General features: G+C 46.8%; 1 protein-coding gene across 7 annotated transcripts in view; it reads left to right on the top strand.

Moving 5' to 3' along the window:
• Nucleotides 1–17,627, top strand: part of LOC137438132 (uncharacterized) — a 65,023-nt gene that overhangs the window by 3,338 nt on the left and 44,058 nt on the right. For 6 of the 7 annotated variants that reach the window (XM_068133099.2, XM_068133102.2, XM_068133100.2 and 3 more), the window contains exons 2-4: nt 697–746; nt 2,985–3,086; nt 3,432–3,686. In XM_068133099.2, coding sequence (XP_067989200.2) covers nt 744–746; nt 2,985–3,086; nt 3,432–3,686 — 360 coding nt within the window. In that variant the 5' untranslated portion in view covers nt 697–743. The remainder of the gene's footprint in view (nt 1–696; nt 747–2,984; nt 3,087–3,431; nt 3,687–17,627) is intronic. The other variant, XM_068133103.2, reaches the window with a different exon arrangement.

A 17,627-nucleotide genomic window follows, 5' to 3' on the forward strand; every position in this document is an offset into this window, starting at 1 on the left:
GTTGCTGTGTCTGATCCACCTTCTCCATTCAGCATGTCTCCGTGGTAGCAAAATAGTTATCCACCGAACAAAATAGTTAGCAAAATACAATTAGTTCCATCTAATAAAATAGTTATCGACAATTCCAGCCGCCATTGCTTCCTCTTTCTCCTCGCTTAACGATCCATCCACGTTCACCACGAAACGTTCGCAATGGCATGGGTTCCACACGGGCAGGACGACGCTTGCAGATTGTGGACTTGGAAACCTGAGACTTCTTCGGTTTCTCTGCGCTCGCAAACCAGGACCATCGTCTGCAGAGTCGTGGTTTTCTTGAAGCAATTTTGTTTTCCCTCTATAATCTGCAAATTGTCAAAAAGAATGGATGCAGCAAGATGCTGTCCTTTGTCATTCTTTATCTTTCCAAGTCCTCGATATCATAAGAGCCTTGGCTAACCACTTCCAAGAGAACTTCACGTCATCTCCCCCCAACCCCTTATCTTTCTCTTTCTTTCTTTCTTTTAGCACCTTGAATCCATACGCAAAAGATGCTATATAAATCCAGTTATTATTATTATTAATTGTAAACAGACGACTGGATGTCACAAGTAATTTGCATAATGATGGACCCCATTGTTGTTGTCATTCATTTGAGATTGAGGGAATGGTTTTCTGCTTGCTCTGTAGTTTTTCTCACAAGCCAATGCCTGTGTTCAGGTCGTCTCTGAAGTTCCATACCCCAGAGCAGCAACTTTGAAGCTAAGATGGTGAGTTTTAATGACATCCCATTCCCAGAGTTGGATGTTTCATTCGTTCTGTAATGCACTTATGTGTTCTATACCGTCTTTAAAGTAATATCTCAAGTCCATCTTCTCCATAAATGATGAGACGTGTGAAAACTCTTTGCATTAATGTTTCTAGTATTTGGAATTATGTTCTGATTTACTGGTACTGTTCCTACAATCGGACACACATTGCAGGATATTGCATTTGTCTAACTGACGCCTTGATTTCAACCATTGTAGTGGGTATCTAAGCATTGTATAATTACCACACCTTCTAAAATATGCAATTTGGTGTCTGTCTAACCACGATGCATTCAGTAATCAGTACAATTAAGTAATCAGTAATTCAGTAAAATTTATCAATGGAATACTGTTCCCCCCCTCTGGGCCGGTGCTCCTGCCTCACACCTAGCTCGGCTTCACGCTGTTGAAACCAAAGCTTTCAGAATCATTGGAATCTCCTGCGATGAAGATAACTCCGAGGGCCTTTCACTCACTCACCGCAGGCAGTTTGGTGGTCTTTCCGTCTTCTACCGACTCCTCTCCGGCCTTGCTCCCCCAGCTCTCTCTGTGCTCTGTCCCCCTAATATTCCTACAGGTCGCACAAGATCTGCCTGCAACCCTCTTATGGTTAAACTGCCAACATCTAGGATTCTAGGCTCTCTGCTCACCTTCACTCTTTTATTCCCCTTTTTCCCTGCCTCTGGAACAAACTCCACCACTCCCTTCAATCCCACTCCTCCCTCCAGGTCTTTAAAACAGCTGTTCACCACCATCTCTTATCTTCCCCCATCCAAAACCTTAATCTTTTCTACCCCCGCTAATTCACCCCAGAGTCCTTGCAGTGTTCATATGTTTTATACCTCTCCCACCTCCCCCCATGTCCTCCCGATGTCCCTGCTCTCAAATGTTGTGTTTGTGTCCTTCCCCCTCTCTCCCCATCTTGTCTGCCGCTCCCCTTGTTTTTGTGTTTTATGTGTCGGTTAGACTTTTTGTGTGATTAATGCTAGCTCTTTCACGAGCCTCGATCTTGCATACAAAAAAAAAAAAAAAAAAAAAAGAAGCAGAAAAAGCACAGCGCCCAGAACACTGCCTTGGGGAACTCCAGCCTGAACAGGAAGAGGAGATGAGAGAAACCCATTCAGGGCCACACGTTGACTACGACTAGAGAGGAAGTCCGCCAGCCATGCGTGGAGATTTCCATGGATACCAAAGGAGGAGAGTTTGGTGAGCAGAGCGGGGTGCCAGACCGTATCGAAGGCACGTGATATGTCAAGGGAGACAGCTCTAATTTCCTGTTTGGCATTGAGGACCTCCATCCATTGTTGAGAAAGCAGAAGCAGCATGTCCAGAGTAGAGTGACCAGGTCTGAAACCAAATTGATGATCAGAGATCAAGCCATTTGAGAAGAGGAAAGATTTCATATCCGAAGCAATGATGGATTCCATGACTTTGCTGATAATTGGGAGAAGGCTGATTGGTCTGTAGTTGCTAGGATCTGTTTTTGCACCTTTTTGTGCAAAGCGGTGATGTTGGCTGATTTCCAGGCAGATGGCAGATGACCTTGAGCAAAAATAATGGTATTAATGATCTTGGGAAAAATGCCAGGGGGATAGAAAAGGCTCCTTTATATAGTATGTGCCATGTCGCAAACTATAGAAAAGAAGGGACATTCAAAGAATCTTGTGTGCATGCTGGACTACCCTTGTGTTCTTAGGGGGAACCAAGTAATGCTCTAGAAAAGTTCATATAAAGGGGCATCCTACATCTGGCAAATAAAATGAATTTACTCCTTCATGCAGCTGTATGAATCAAATTGGTTGTATGAATCGTAGGATAGCCTATATCTGTGTGCACTTGACTCTAAGCTGTCTAGCCAGGGTTTGCATCCTGACCAGCTAAAAACTGTCATCCTATTGTTTCGCATGCAGGGTGATTCATCAATGTGTGTGCCATCCCTCGGATTCAAGCAGGTGTCTCATTTGCTTGCATTAGTTAGTGGATGTTAAAGATCCCACAGTGTCTGCAAGGAGTAGGCTAGTAGTTGCCAGCACTCTGAACAAACAATAAATTATTGCCCTGACCCTTGCGAAAAAAACGACCTTGTGTTGTACATTGGGGGTGTTGGTGTTGGTGGTGGTGGTTCAAACTTGTATACATATATACAGGTGTTTCATATATATATATTGGAACATGTTTCTCTATCCCAATGTTTGTCAGACATCTGTGCCAGGTTCTAAAGTTCCCGATAAAGATGTGGATTTGGACAGGCGCATGGAAGCAATTCGCAAGAAAAATGAAGCAATCATGAAAAGATACGCGGTGATTATGATTAAAGATCTATATTTTTCATTCATGTGGATGAGCGAACTCTTGCAAAGTGTTTGATCAATTTCTCCATTTAAACCTCTGTGTTCCTCCTGATGACTTTGCTGTTTGTTTTTTTAAATCACATTTTAGATAAATGTCTACAGCACTCTTCTTAATTGCATTTATCGTTCTTTCGTAATCCTCAAGTCATTTAAAATCTTTGTTCTTTTTCATGGGATAAAAAAAACTTCATGAAAGTGTATTTGAGCTCCAGTGAATTGGAGAAAAATATACAATTTCGTATGAGATGAGCTAAACGTGTCTTGCTTTATTCTTCCCCATCATTGTGGCCCACAGGAAATCCAGGCAGACAAGAAGCATGCAGAAGCAGAAGGTATGGCCGTTGATCTAAAAGCACCGCCCTCACCTTCACGGCCTCCATTTCGTGGTGGATCACAGGGTAGAAGCTCAGATGAAGGCAAGAGACTAGGCAGTGTAAATTGGGCAACACGAGACAAGGAACGACCGCGAAAAGATTCTGACGAAGACCGACGGCCACGGGAAACCACAAACAATGACACTGCCATGAGAAAACCAAAGGGTGTACCTCCGGTGAATCTTTTATTATTATTATATGGTACAAACATGTAAATTGTATATGTATATACATACATACATATACATATGGTACAAACATAAATTGTATATATATATATGTTGGATCGAGACTTAGAACTTGGGACTCAGAAGACTCAGAGGAAAGGAGCAACGGATATATTTATTAGAACTCGATTACACAAGCTTGAGGACAGCAAGAAGTTGCATTGAAACTCACAAGAAATGACCAACAGTACAACAAGATGCTCTGCACTAATTCAATTAAACCTTGCTTTATATAAGGAAGATCAGGGGTGGGGTTAGCTCACAAGATACAGAGACAGAATGGGCTCATTGGTCCCCCCACCATAGTCCCATCCTGTTGTTCAGTTAGTTAGAGGAAGCTCATCAAGGCCACTCATAGGTTAACTCAGATAAGGAGATGGTCAGCCATATGTGGCAACATGTTTACAACTTTCTGTATAGAAACCTTGTTTGGGAAAGTACAAAGGGAGGGGACACTCATAAATGTGTCAAATACAGGATATTGGCAAAGTCTAGAGGGAGGCAGAGAGATAACAGTTGCCTCCAAGGCCAGGGAAGGGGAACTAGAGATTGTGCCCACGCAGACCGAGAGCTCACAGGCAAAGAACTCCTTATTAGGATATTACACATCCTCAATGCACAAGAAAGAACTAAGTATTATAAAAGAGTACAGCAGTCAGTCAAAACAAAACATATAATTGGTTATACTTGGTAATTGGTAAAGCAGCAAGGATATTCAAAGGGGGGGGGGGGGCATTACAGCTCCCTACATACCGCCCTTTTGGATCTAAGATACAAAGTTATCTACGAGCTAATCAAAGGCCTTTATTTCAAACAAAGCAGAAACAAAACCAATCAGGAAAGTCATTCAACATATCACGCGAAGGCAGCCCAGTAAACATGTCCCGTACCAAAGCACCACACACACTCAGTAGGATGATTCGCGTCTGTATGTGAGTATGCAATGTAAGTCCGTAAAAGCAGGGTGATCAAATGGCATACAAAATCCACCAAGAGAGGTGAGAGAGACAGTGTAAAGGATTCACTAAACGTAACGTACCGCGCGAATGCAGCCCAGTGAGCATGTCCCGTACCCAGTACCGCACATCGCACTCAGCAGGATGATCCACGGGTGTGTGGGTGCAAGTGGGTGTAAGTGGATGTATGATGTAAGTCAGGTGTAGATGGGTGTATGAGGTGAGACCGTAGAGGCATGAAGATCGAATAGCGCGCCAAATCCACAACGAAGACATCTGGTTCCACCGGGGTCCACACCCAGGAAGATCTCCGACCCACCCTTTGCCCACAGAGGTGCAGCCGGACTCCCCCCTGACTGGAGCTCGCCCAGGCTTCCCCAGGTGAAATCCTTGTAGATCTCCAGCGCTCAATCGATATTCATGTTCATGAGGTCTCTTACATGCTGGTGATCTGGGGAAGACACAACATCGTCAGTATCAGGTGGCTCAAACCTATGGCCATGAAATAAAGCATAACGGTCCAAAGGTGGGAGAGAAACTTCCTTTGGGTCAAAGTCGAGATCGTCCGAGGCGATGCTGCTTGCATCGCTGCTATCTCTGGACGAATTCGTAAAACAATCGGACTCGGAACTCAGAGTATCTCCACGATCGAGTTCCTCTCCATCCGGGCTTGGGTTTGCAGCTGGGTCCAAATCCCGGACTGGGTCAGTGGCGTTTGACTCACTGTGGGCTTGTGAGACATAAAGGTGAGCTCGTGAAACATAAAGAGGCAAAGCCTGCATTGAAACATAAACATCAGTCGGGGACCCTTGCAAGTGGCCCACATCATCATTGGTAACATTGACAGTAACATTATTCTCAGGTGGCGTAGGCCTGCGGCGTCGGCGGCCACCAATAGTCACGGCCTTGCACATCGAGAAGAAACGAGAGGAGTCCCTTAGGAACTCGTTGACGTCTGCATGCGACGTGTTGGGGCCCAGAGTAAATGGCCTCCTGGCAGCCTGAAATGCTTCGAGGTCCGCAAAAGTGTAATCGACATCATTATCGGTAATATCAACAATGGAAGAACAATCTTCGGAAGCGGAGATCTCATTGTCGCGGCCCACTGACTCGTTCAGGTCGTCGTTCCAGGATCCGCGATCGGCAGTTGCGTCGACAGCTGGTGTGTCATCTGGACCCGAGATCAGCTTATCGACCAGCACCATGGCCTTGTCTGTTGTCGTCTTCAATGTCCATCCTGTGGTAAACTTTCTCACGCACGCAAGGACTAAAGCCTTGATTATCACACAACAAACCACGATTCCAAGGACTATTGCCAAGGCGGTTAATACCCACTTTACTATCGTACCTGTCCATCCCTTGAACCAGTCAGTAAGCCACTGGTGGGAGGCTTCCCGGTCCATTCGGTCCCTTGTCAAGGTATGAGCATTTTCCCTTAACCTTATAATAGCAGCACTGACCCCCTGTGAGGGATCAGGAATAAAAGTGCAACATCTACCCTCAATTATCCCACATACCCCTCCTCGTTCTGCCAGTAGCATATCTAACGCAACCCTATTTTGCATAACCATTGTACGCAGGTGGACAACTGTGTCCAACATTTCGTCATGTGCTGTAGCGGTGGCGTTGGCCACACTTTCTAAGATTAACGCAATTTTGTCAATACGGTAACTGCTCATGACCGTCCCAGCCCATGGGAAAAAGAAACTAACGGCCTTCTCCCAATCAGCGCCATGTAAGGTGGTGGTACCGTCATCGTGCCAATAGGTGCTTCGTGGTGTCCTTATGAGTGCAGGGGTATTATACAAGTGTTGTCGCATTTCCATTTCTGGGAAAACTGATCCTAGATAGCAAGTTCCTCCCCAATTATCAGGTAAATACGGGTAAGCTTTGTTCCCGCATACAAACATGGTCCCGTGTGGAGCCACTAAATGAGTGATCATGCAAGAGCGAAGGTCTGCGATAGTGTTTGTCCCGTTTTCCCCTTCCCATGCCAACTGGAGGTGTGTGAGGTTATGTAAGGGCGAACTTGTAACATTTACTAACAGCATGTGTTTCCCTTCCCTAGGGTCCGCGAGGAGGGTATCTCTACACACGGATTTGCCTACCGTTATTTGGCCCTTTCCTTCTAAGCAGAGGGCCCCCTTCGCCGGCTTAACCCAAACCGGCGCCGGACGTACCTCAAAGTGTCGGGACTGGATGGGGGGGGGGAGTACTGGAAAACTCGTTTACACGCGGTTCCATCAGAACCTTGGCTTGTCAAGGTTGTACTAAGGCATTTGGTGTCTAGTGGCTTTGAGCACAAATCATTGAGTGATAAGGGTAACACTACCATTGGTATTCCTGCTGTGCTGGTACGGGGAAGGTGCATACACATCCAACACCGTGTCCTGTTCTGTATTGTGGCCATATGCCGTGCGACCTTCCAGTATGTGTTCTCCTCTGGTTTCCTTCTTACTTTCTGGGCAGGCGGGGTTTTAATGACGTAAGCGGCGCAACTAGGTCGAAGGTAAGATGCAGTTCCATTAGGGATTATCGTGCGAGGGGGCCATATTCCACATTCGAGTATCATTGTTGTATCCGGACCAATGGGGGTATAATGCAACATGAGGGTAGTATTCTCAATGCCCTTGCCCCATCGATATCCTGGGGCATATCGACTGCTTATGTCCCCTGTGTATGTTCCATTTTCCACTTTCCTAACCTTAGTCAGGACTAGGCGTGTTCTTGTCATGCGTGCCTGTGGTGTGTTATTGTGTACCACTATAGCTTCCACCCATCTTACAGATAACCACTTAAAGCTTGTTTCCAGGTTACAGCAATTCACCGCTATTTTGTCTCCCCAGCGAGCCGTTATATACTTGACAGGGTAAAGGGGAAATGCTGAATAGTTGTCGGGTCCTGGGTACTTGGGGAGGTCCTTTCTCGATAGTTCAAAGTTTAAGAGCCTATCTCGGGCAGGGGGTTTTCGGCAGTTCCCCAGCATTCCCATCATCATGACCGTCATCGCCGCCCTTAGGAGACTGTGGTGCCCTAGACGGTGCATTGTCTTCAGCAGTGTGAGGTGTGGTGTCTTCAGCAGTGAGAGGTGCGGTGTCTTGTGTGACTTGTGGTGCGGGAATGGACAACTTACAATGGGTGGCGTGGATCCACGAAGGTTTACCCTCGCAGAAGACTGCCGTCGGTGTGACCAGTAGCACCTGGAATGGTCCCTTCCACCGTGGCTCCAAAGCAGCCTTGCGGGTGAAGTGCTTTACGAGCACCCAGTCGCCGGCCTGGAAGTCGTGGATGGCGTGGCCTATTGGTTCAGGCAGCGCCTCTCGTACTCGAGCATGGATGCTGCGTGCCACATTGGACAAGCCTATGCAAAATCTCAAAAGCATGTCATCCATTACTGGCAAAGCAAGGGTGGACATGTCTGTTGGTGCTGAAACGGGCAAGCTCATAGGTCGTCCCATTAATATTTCGTGGGGGGAAAGGCCCGTAGTGCGACCCGGGGTGGAACGAATGCTCATCAATGCCAGCGGGAGAGCCTCTGGCCACCTCAAGCCCGTGTCTGCGCAAAGTTTCGCTAGTTTATTCTTTAAAGTCTTATTCGTTCGTTCCACAAGTCCCGATGACTGTGGGTGGTAAACGCAATGGAAGGACTGTTTAACGCCCAACGCCTTCAGGATGCCCTTGACCACCTGCGCCGTGAAATGGCCCCCTTGATCTGACGAAATTATCTGGGGAATGCCAAATCTGCACATAAAATCCCTTACGAGGCGCTTCGCTACTGTCGGGGCATCGGACTTGACGCATGGGTAAGCTTCGACCCATTTGGTGAACGTATCTGCGATTACCAACACATAGCGAAACGACATGCTTGGTTCCAATTCTGTAAAATCAAACTCGATAGTTGCGAACGGCCCACTAGGCGGGGGCCGTCCCCCGTCATGTGCATGTCTCGGTGGCGCCCCTCTATTGTGTTGCTGGCAGACCACACACGATCGGCACACTTCGGATACAATCCGTGACAGTCCTGGCGCTGCCCAAGTGTAGTTTATCTGTCCCATCACCCCCCTCTGGCACATATGACCATTCTGATGAGCCATGCGTGCCAGCCAAGGCAGTAAAGCCTGGGGTGCTATGGGTTTCCCCTCAAGGGTCCATATTTCTCCTGGCCCCAGGCGTGTTGCCCCTCGCTTGAGCCAGTCCTCGTGTTCGGCCGTCGGTGCAGCGTTTTGCAAATTTATGATATCGTCCTTAGTTGGTGTGGCGGGTGGTCCCGCAGTCGGTATGTCAGCGATCTGTGCGGCTGTCTTCTGTGCTCGTGTCACCATCGGCATGTTGCGTTCCATCTGTTGGTTGGCGGCCTTTCCTGCCGCCTCGTCCGCCCTTGCATTGCCCCGGGCAACGTCAGTGTCCGCCCTTTGGTGACCACGACATTTAATTACCGCGATAGCGCGGGGAAGTAAAATGCTTCGGAGGAGCCCTTCTACCAACGCGCCATTCTTTATTACTGAACCGGCAGATGTGAGAAAACCTCTCATCTTCCAGATGGCCCCTTTATCGTGGACTACGCCGTGAGCGTAGGCCGAATCTGTGTAAATGTTGACGGCAAGGCCTTCCGCCAAGCTGCACGCTCTGGTCAAGGCGCACAGCTCCGCCTGCTGTGCGGAAAATGTAGGTGGAAGACGCCCGCTTTCTACCGTTTCGCTATCCGAGCACACGGCGTACCCGGACAACAGGGATCCGTCCCATGCGCGCCTCGCTGATCCATCGACATAATATGTACAGTCGGGGTATTCTAAGGGATTGTCCTTTAAATCCGATCGCACCGTGGAGACTAGCTGCACCAAGTCGGCGCACACATGGGGTTCGCCCTCCTCAGGGGTGGGCATCAGTGAGGCTGGGTTAAGTGTCGTGCAACGTTCGATCGTGATGTTGGCTGCAGTGATCAGTGCGGATTCGTATTGCATTAATCTAGTGTTAGACAAATGCTGTGTGCTTCGCTGTAACAACAGCGAAGTGACGCAATGCGGTACCCGTAGCGTTACTGGGTGTCCCATAACGATGTCCGCTGTCCTTTCTACTGCGTAACTGGCCGCTGCCACGGCTTGCAGGCACACCGGAAACCCTCGTTCGACCGGGTCTAACCTTTTACTGAAGTAGGCTACCGGCCGCTCCTTATCCCCATGGGTCTGTGTCAAAACTGACTGGGCGAAACCCCCCACGGCGTGAGTGTAAAGGGTAAATGGTTTCGCATAATCCGGGAGTCCTAATGACGGTGCCGTGACCAACGCTTTTTTCAGCCCGTCAAAACATCGCCTCAATTCCTCCGTCCATACCAATTCGTCCGAGGCGGTTGATCTGGTCGCCTCGTATAATGGCTTAGCCAGCAGCGCAAAATCAAGTATCCAAGTGCGGCAATATCCCGTCATACCTAGGAAGCGCAGCAGTTGCCGTTGCGAGCGAGGGCGAGGCAGCTCCATAATAGCGGTCACCCGTCCAGCATCCAATTCTCGTTTTCCGTGCGAAATGGCGTGTCCCAAGTAAGTTACAACCTGCCGCACAAACTGAAGTTTTGGTCTGCCTACTTTGTGGCCTTTGGCCGCCAAGGCCTTTAATAGGGCCAAGGAATCCATTTCGCACGCCTCCTTTGAAGGGGAGCAAATCAACAAATCGTCAACGTGTTGCAGCAACACTGACCCTCCCTTCAATTCCACATCCGCCAGGTCGCGGTGTAGCGCCCGGGAAAACAGAGTGGGGCTATCTGAAAACCCCTGAGGTAGTACTGTCCAAGTATACTGGCGCCCCCTATGGGTGAAAGCGAACAAGTATTGTGACTCAGGCGCGATGGGCACAGAGAAAAACGCAGAACAAAGGTCGATAACTGTGAAATATGTTGCGTCCGGCGGGATGGACATCATAAGGGTTTCTCCATTTGGAACTAATGGGTGTATGCCCTGTATCACCTTGTTCACTTCCCTTAAATCCTGTACAAACCTCCATTTGTCCTTCGACGGCTTCTTTACTGGCAAAATTGGTGTGTTGCATGGGCTGTTAGTTTCCACGATAATTTTCTGTTCCACTAGGGATTGAATTACTGGTGCTATGCCCACGTCGGCCTCAGGTCGTAGCTTATACTGTTTTACGTTTGGCAAGCGCATCCCCGGCTGCACTGCTATCACTAGGGGTTTGGCGTCTCGCATCCGTCCAACCTCACCGTCGCTCTTAGGCCATAAATTGTCTGGCACCTCCGCTAGGAGGTAATCTGACTCACCCGGGTCCGTTAGCACTGCCCTCATGGCATAGGTGCCCTTGGGGGGCAACTCTGCTACTTCGAACACTCCATCCCTCCGTTGTGTCTTGAAGTCAATTGAGAACCCTTCACCATTTTGGAGCCGTTTCAAAGTCCAGCGGCCCTTCTTACACCGATAACCTTGTAGGGGAACTTCTCGTAACCGCCCTACCATCCAACCTACACTTTCCGGCGGCCACCCCTTGGCAGTGGTGAGGGTAACATGGGCGGCCGCTCCTTCGGGGTATTGGGTCAACGCACGCTGACTCGAGGTTAGGACTGCCTCAATACCTATCCCCTCACGGCCGATCCATATCCGTGATAAGTGTAAAGGCATGCGCTCGCCCAGCTTTTCCTTAACCTTCTCTCGATAATTCTCGTCCTCGCCCGTTGCATCATAGTACGCAGTGCAATGGGGTGGATTATCCTTTAAGTTTTTTATCGAAATTTGGTGCAGTTGTAGCCAATCTCGCAGAACTGAACTGTCCAAACACACATTATCTATGATATGCGTCCAAGTAGCCAGAGCCCCTTCATCCATGCGCCACCAATACACGGTGGGGCCGGGCCGAGACAATGCCGTCATTACCAAGTCGCGTTTAGATTTAGCGACGTCTACAAAAACTCCCTCCTCTGTACATGAGATTTGACAGCCCAATCGGCACAATAAATCCCGTCCCAACAAATTTGTCGGGGCGGTAGTGGTCATCAAGAAAGCATGTTTAGCTTCCAGCGGGCCGCATGTTACTCGCACTTCCTCCGAAACAGGAAGCGCTTGGGGTAAGCCCGAAACACCCAGTATTTGAACGTTCCTCGCCGTGGGGCGCAAAGAGGGCAATTGCCCCTTGTTAATTGTGCTGCGAGTCGCACCCGTATCTACGAGAAATTCTAATTGTCTTCCCTCCACGTCCAACATCAAGGTCGGTTCCTCTGCCGGTGTCATGGTCAAGAGAGGACACTCCTTGGGCGACCCGCCAGCGTCCCGTCAATAAGCCCCTCTATTGTATTGGGGCGGAAACCCCTTACGAGCAGCACTTGGGCAATTACTTCTCCAGTGTCCCAGTTGCTTGCAATAAAAGCACGGTTCCTGTGGAACCGGTGGTGCGGAGGGCATAGGTCGTCCCCCTACAGCTCCCCTTCCGCCCAGCCGGCGTTCTGGCGCTCCCCACTGTGACTGGTTTACTGGTTGCCATTGCGGCGGACCCCGAGGCGGGGCCCAGTTCCCCCTGGGTCCATTCTGCATCCCACTATTGGGGGGTGGTCCAGGGGTTTGGAGAAGGGGTCTTGGTGGGTACCAATTTTGGGGAGGGGGCCCTTGCACAGTCCAAGTTTGAGGGTTTTGAGGAGGAGGGGGAAGAGGGGGTGGTATTGTCCATTGTTGTTTTACCTCGTTCATATTAATTAGTCCAAAGTCTTGCTCAGTACAACCGTCGCAGTTTTCATTTTCGTTGTGGATCCACTCTCCGTTGGGGAATTGGCCCTTATAGAAAAGAGGCCAACAACTCCTCCTATGTTCCTCTAAACCTCGAACAGGTCCCCACTTCTGGCACTGTTCGCGTATGTAGTTCTGACTCTGATCCCCCTTTTTATTTTGATTAAATTGAGCCCGTTTCTCCTGAACATACATTTGCAATATTTCCTCCTTAATATCCTTCTTCTCCTCTAAGGAGGAGCCCGGGCATTGTTCCAGTTTGTCGCATAATTCGTTGGTTGTCATTCCTTTCCAGCCGAAAAGGACTAACTGTACCTGTTTCTTTAATGCTGGCCGAAGCCCCTCTATTAAATATTGGTTTACCAATGGGTTGGGTAGTTCGGCCAACAGCATCGGGCCCAGTCCTCCCCAACGCGCGATGGCTCTTTCCAACCTTTCCCGGTAATCCCCAATTGATTCTCCTGCCTTTTGTTTTATGGCCCCAATTTTTCCCCAATCCGGACCTCCTGCTGGCAACAGCGCCTGCTCAATAGCCTCTAGCAGCCGGACCTTTAGATCATCCCATTGTGCTACAGTTATCTGGTTTGCACCCATCGCCCTTGGGTCTATCATCGGCCACTGTGCTCTTTGCCTAGCCTTATCCCATACCTTGGGTGGGAGCACAGAAGTGCCCATATGGGTTATATCCTCACAATCGCCATGCTCGCATGTGATCCAATTCGCTATAGTCGGAGCTATCTGTCTTGGGTCCTCGATAAGCAAATGTTGGATCCTTTCCCGCATTACTGTTAGAGCGGATTCTTTCCATGGTACCCTTTCTCGAACCCCATGACCTTGAGCATCGACTCCGATAACTTGTAAGGGGCACAATTTTTCTCCCTCTGTTAATCCAGAACTTTTCTTCAGTGGAGGGTATAAACTAGACATTCCGGTGGTTCGGGGGGTCTCGTTCCCATTACAACCTACCAGCGAGGGGTATAACCCATCCTGTCCTATCGGTGGCGGGAACCCTGCAATGTCGGTCCCGTCATCTATCCCGTTAGCCCCGAGTTGAGCAAACGGCCTTCCCTGGCTCGGGTGGTTCTGGGGTATCTGGGGCGCGATGGTAGCGGGGTTATAGGGAGGTGGTGGCGGGGGCGCAGAAAGGATAGGTGGTGCCTGAAACCCCGGGACAGGGCTTAGGTCTGGGGCTGGGGAGGGTAGATTGGTCGCTACCTCCCCTCCCGCGGGGTCTGGGTTTTCAACGAGCGACATCAGTCGCGCGTTGGCCTGCTTTTCTATTTCCTTAAGCGCTTCATCCTGCACCTTATTCGCCTGTTTCCTCAGACCCTTAAGTTTTGTTACCTCACCAGCCAAGCTGGCCTGTTTCGACTTTGCGTGTCGCTTCATCGCTTCTTCCTTCCACCAGCCAAAGACTTTCCAATAGTCCGGCGGGAAGTGTTTCGTGTCCTTTTCAAAACTTTCTAATGTCTCATACAACACGTCCAATTTCTCCAGCGCAAAAGACCCTCCTTCGGGCCACGGTTCTCCTAAATCCTTCGTCAGCGCAACCCATGACTTCCCTGGTCTCACAGCATCATAGCCATACCTCCGAAACATGAAAAATGCTGGGGTATTTCTAAGCGGTTCACCTGCCTTTACTGTCTTATTACCCATACTGTTACCCATCCTAGGAAAATTTAGTTTACCGACGTAGCCTTGTACTCGTGAGGATCTCCCGCCTCGCGGCACAGCTACACTACCTAACTCTCCTTGTACTCGTGAGGATCGTCCGCCTCGCGGTACAGCTGTCTACCTAACTCGCGGCCTTGTACTCGTGAGGATCGTCCGCCTCGCGGTACAGCTGCACTACCTAACTCTCCTGAGAGGCTCGTCCGCCTACACAGCCGTCTAACCTAACCTTACTGTACTCTCCTGGCGTCCTACGCCCTTATAATACTTCTAATCTTACTTAATAGTCCGACGTCTCCCGGGTAGGCCTTGGATTGGGACGCCGCCCTTATCCTTACCCTCACAACCCAGAGATCTATTACCCCTTAACCTCAGGTGCCCAACGTGGGGCACTTTCCCTTACGTAACGTTACCCTGACGAGTCCATAAACAATCAGTTGCTCCAGGACCCAAGCGGTCCGTATTTAAATTTAGGTTCGTGGAACAGGTATGAGCAGGGAACGGAACAAACGGCAACCGAGCAAGAGAGAGTGGGTTACAATTTGGACTGACCCCCAGGCTAAAAAAGGAAAAACAAAAGAAAACCACAGCTCACCTGACCTGGATCAATTGCCAGCTGGTCTCTCACCACTCACTTGCCTGGGACCGCGTCCCGGACTGCACAGACTGATCCCACCGCTGCCACCAGTTGTTGGATCGAGACTTAGAACTTGGGACTCAGAAGACTCAGAGGAAAGGAGCAACGGATATATTTATTAGAACTCGATTACACAAGCTTGAGGACAGCAAGAAGTTGCATTGAAACTCACAAGAAATGACCAACAGTACAACAAGATGCTCTGCACTAATTCAATTAAACCTTGCTTTATATAAGGAAGATCAGGGGTGGGGTTAGCTCACAAGATACAGAGACAGAATGGGCTCATTGGTCCCCCCACCATAGTCCCATCCTGTTGTTCAGTTAGTTAGAGGAAGCTCATCAAGGCCACTCATAGGTTAACTCAGATAAGGAGATGGTCAGCCATATGTGGCAACATGTTTACAACTTTCTGTATAGAAACCTTGTTTGGGAAAGTACAAAGGGAGGGGACACTCATAAATGTGTCAAATACAGGATATTGGCAAAGTCTAGAGGGAGGCAGAGAGATAACAGTTGCCTCCAAGGCCAGGGAAGGGGAACTAGAGATTGTGCCCACGCAGACCGAGAGCTCACAGGCAAAGAACTCCTTATTAGGATATTACACATCCTCAATGCACAAGAAAGAACTAAGTATTATAAAAGAGTACAGCAGTCAGTCAAAACAAAACATATAATTGGTTATACTTGGTAATTGGTAAAGCAGCAAGGATATTCAAAGGGGGGGGGGGCATTACAGCTCCCTACATATATATATATATATATATATATATATATATATATTTTTTTTTCTATATATATATATATATATATATATATATAGATAGATATATAGATATATATATATATATATATATATATATATATATATATATATATATATATATATATATATATATATATATACACACATACATACATACATACATACATATATATATGTATATATATATATATATGTATATATATATATATATATATATATATATATATATATATATATATATATACACATACATACATACACTGTCAGACCCTGACAACTGCGGTTCATACATTGTGACCTGCTTCTACATTCACGGCCCTATGTGCAGCATATTTCCGGTTTATCGTGGCACTAAAAAAAATTTTGATCGGGAATTGTGATTGATTAATTATATAACTGTTGTTCAGTTTCAAGTCTTATGATTCCTTTCGTATGATTCTACATTCTGCCCTGTCTCTTCACAACCATTGATAATGGTTTCAAATGCAGTGATCTTACGAAGATGGACGATGAGTTTAAATTGCATACCGTAATTTTAAACGTCCTGGCATCACAGTCCTTGCGTTAGAATTTCATTTTATTTTAGATCCAAAATAAAAGTTCATTTTTACTTACCATGAACCAGCCTTGTTGATCGGTGCAAGATATCCATGGTGTAAATCTTACGCCGATCAGCGAGGCTGGTTCATGGTAAGTAAAAATGAACTCTTATTTTGGATCGAAAAGAAAATGAAATTCTAACAAAAGGACTGGTGATGCCAGGGTGTTTAAAATTATGCAATTTAAACTCGACGTCTATCTTCGTAAGATATAAATACCGAATATCGTATCATCCTTCAAGCTTAAAATCTGAGCTGTTGAAATGTCAACTATTTCCGGGATCAAGCCGTGCTTTGGGTATCACGCAAAATCGAAGCAAAACAAATGGTTCGTTTTTGATATTGAAGTAACATGACACTCACTGCAAAAGGTTTATAGGATTTTTATTTGCAAGCTTTTTTAATGAAACTGTAATGATGTGCATTAGTGCTCGTAAAATTTTGAAATTTTCCCTTACGAATCACGAACCACCGGGAACCAATCCCCCTTTTTCCCATTGAAGCATTGCTCCAACATTTGTGGATTTGACCTTCGTGGCATTTTTGAGGAACTCATCTAGTCCATGGGCCAGACCAGATATCGGTACCATATTGGGGGGCAAAACTTTAGTGGTACTACATTATTGGTTGGGTCCATATAAGTGAATTAATATGTGATAGCCTTTCCAGAAGGGTAGCTTAGTCTATTTATTTTGCAATTTACTGTTTCGGTACCCTCCGGTATTTGCGTATATTGGTAGTATCATTCAAAATGATGTAACATATTCCTATTAGTCAATTATCAGCAAATAATATGCCTTAGGTATTCAAAAAAGTTGCTTTTAGTATTACAATCAAATATATTGAGCTAAGCATACACATTTTTGAGTTGGTAGTTAAAATAGCGCTGATTTGCATGTAAAATTTGATTGAATTTGGGGAATTTATGAATATGATTTGTTAAAAAATATATTTGAGATGTCCTATAGGTTCCCCATAATACTAGTGTATCATCCAAATGGGTTAATTATGTTTTGGGGGAATCAAAAACTATGATGATCTATGGTAATTTGTTGATTTTACAGACGTTTTCCTTACCCTACCCCCAAAATGCAAACAGTGACCGGAACTAGGCATTTTGCATTGTAGCTCCAATTTAACGAAATTTCCAAGCTTATTGTTATGTTTGAAGTTTTACATTGGAGATTCCATTAAACTAGGGTTTATTCAGTTGTCTGAAATGTATTTAATTTTTGATTTTCATAGAAGAAACATAAAAATCTGTTAATTCCTGCTTGAAGTGAACATTGTCTGTGTTTTTAAAATGTGATCCCAAAACGATGTGCAAGGAAATTTTTATTCTATTTAACACTTATTAAAAATATTTAGTTTCGTGTAATTGAACATTTGCTCCTTTCTCAAACAGTTGTGAAAATCTTCTTTTTTTTTTTTTTTTTTAAATCAAAGGTGTTTGCTCCATTAATTAGCAATAAATTTTAAAAGTTATCAATGCCAATATAACCTAACAAGTAGTCAGGAAATATGTTTAGTGCATCCTGTCATCATC

This window comes from Myxine glutinosa, chromosome 12 (assembly GCF_964187855.1).
Source record: "Myxine glutinosa chromosome 12, kmMyxGlut1.1, whole genome shotgun sequence".
Classification (NCBI taxonomy): Eukaryota; Metazoa; Chordata; class Myxini; order Myxiniformes; family Myxinidae; genus Myxine; species Myxine glutinosa.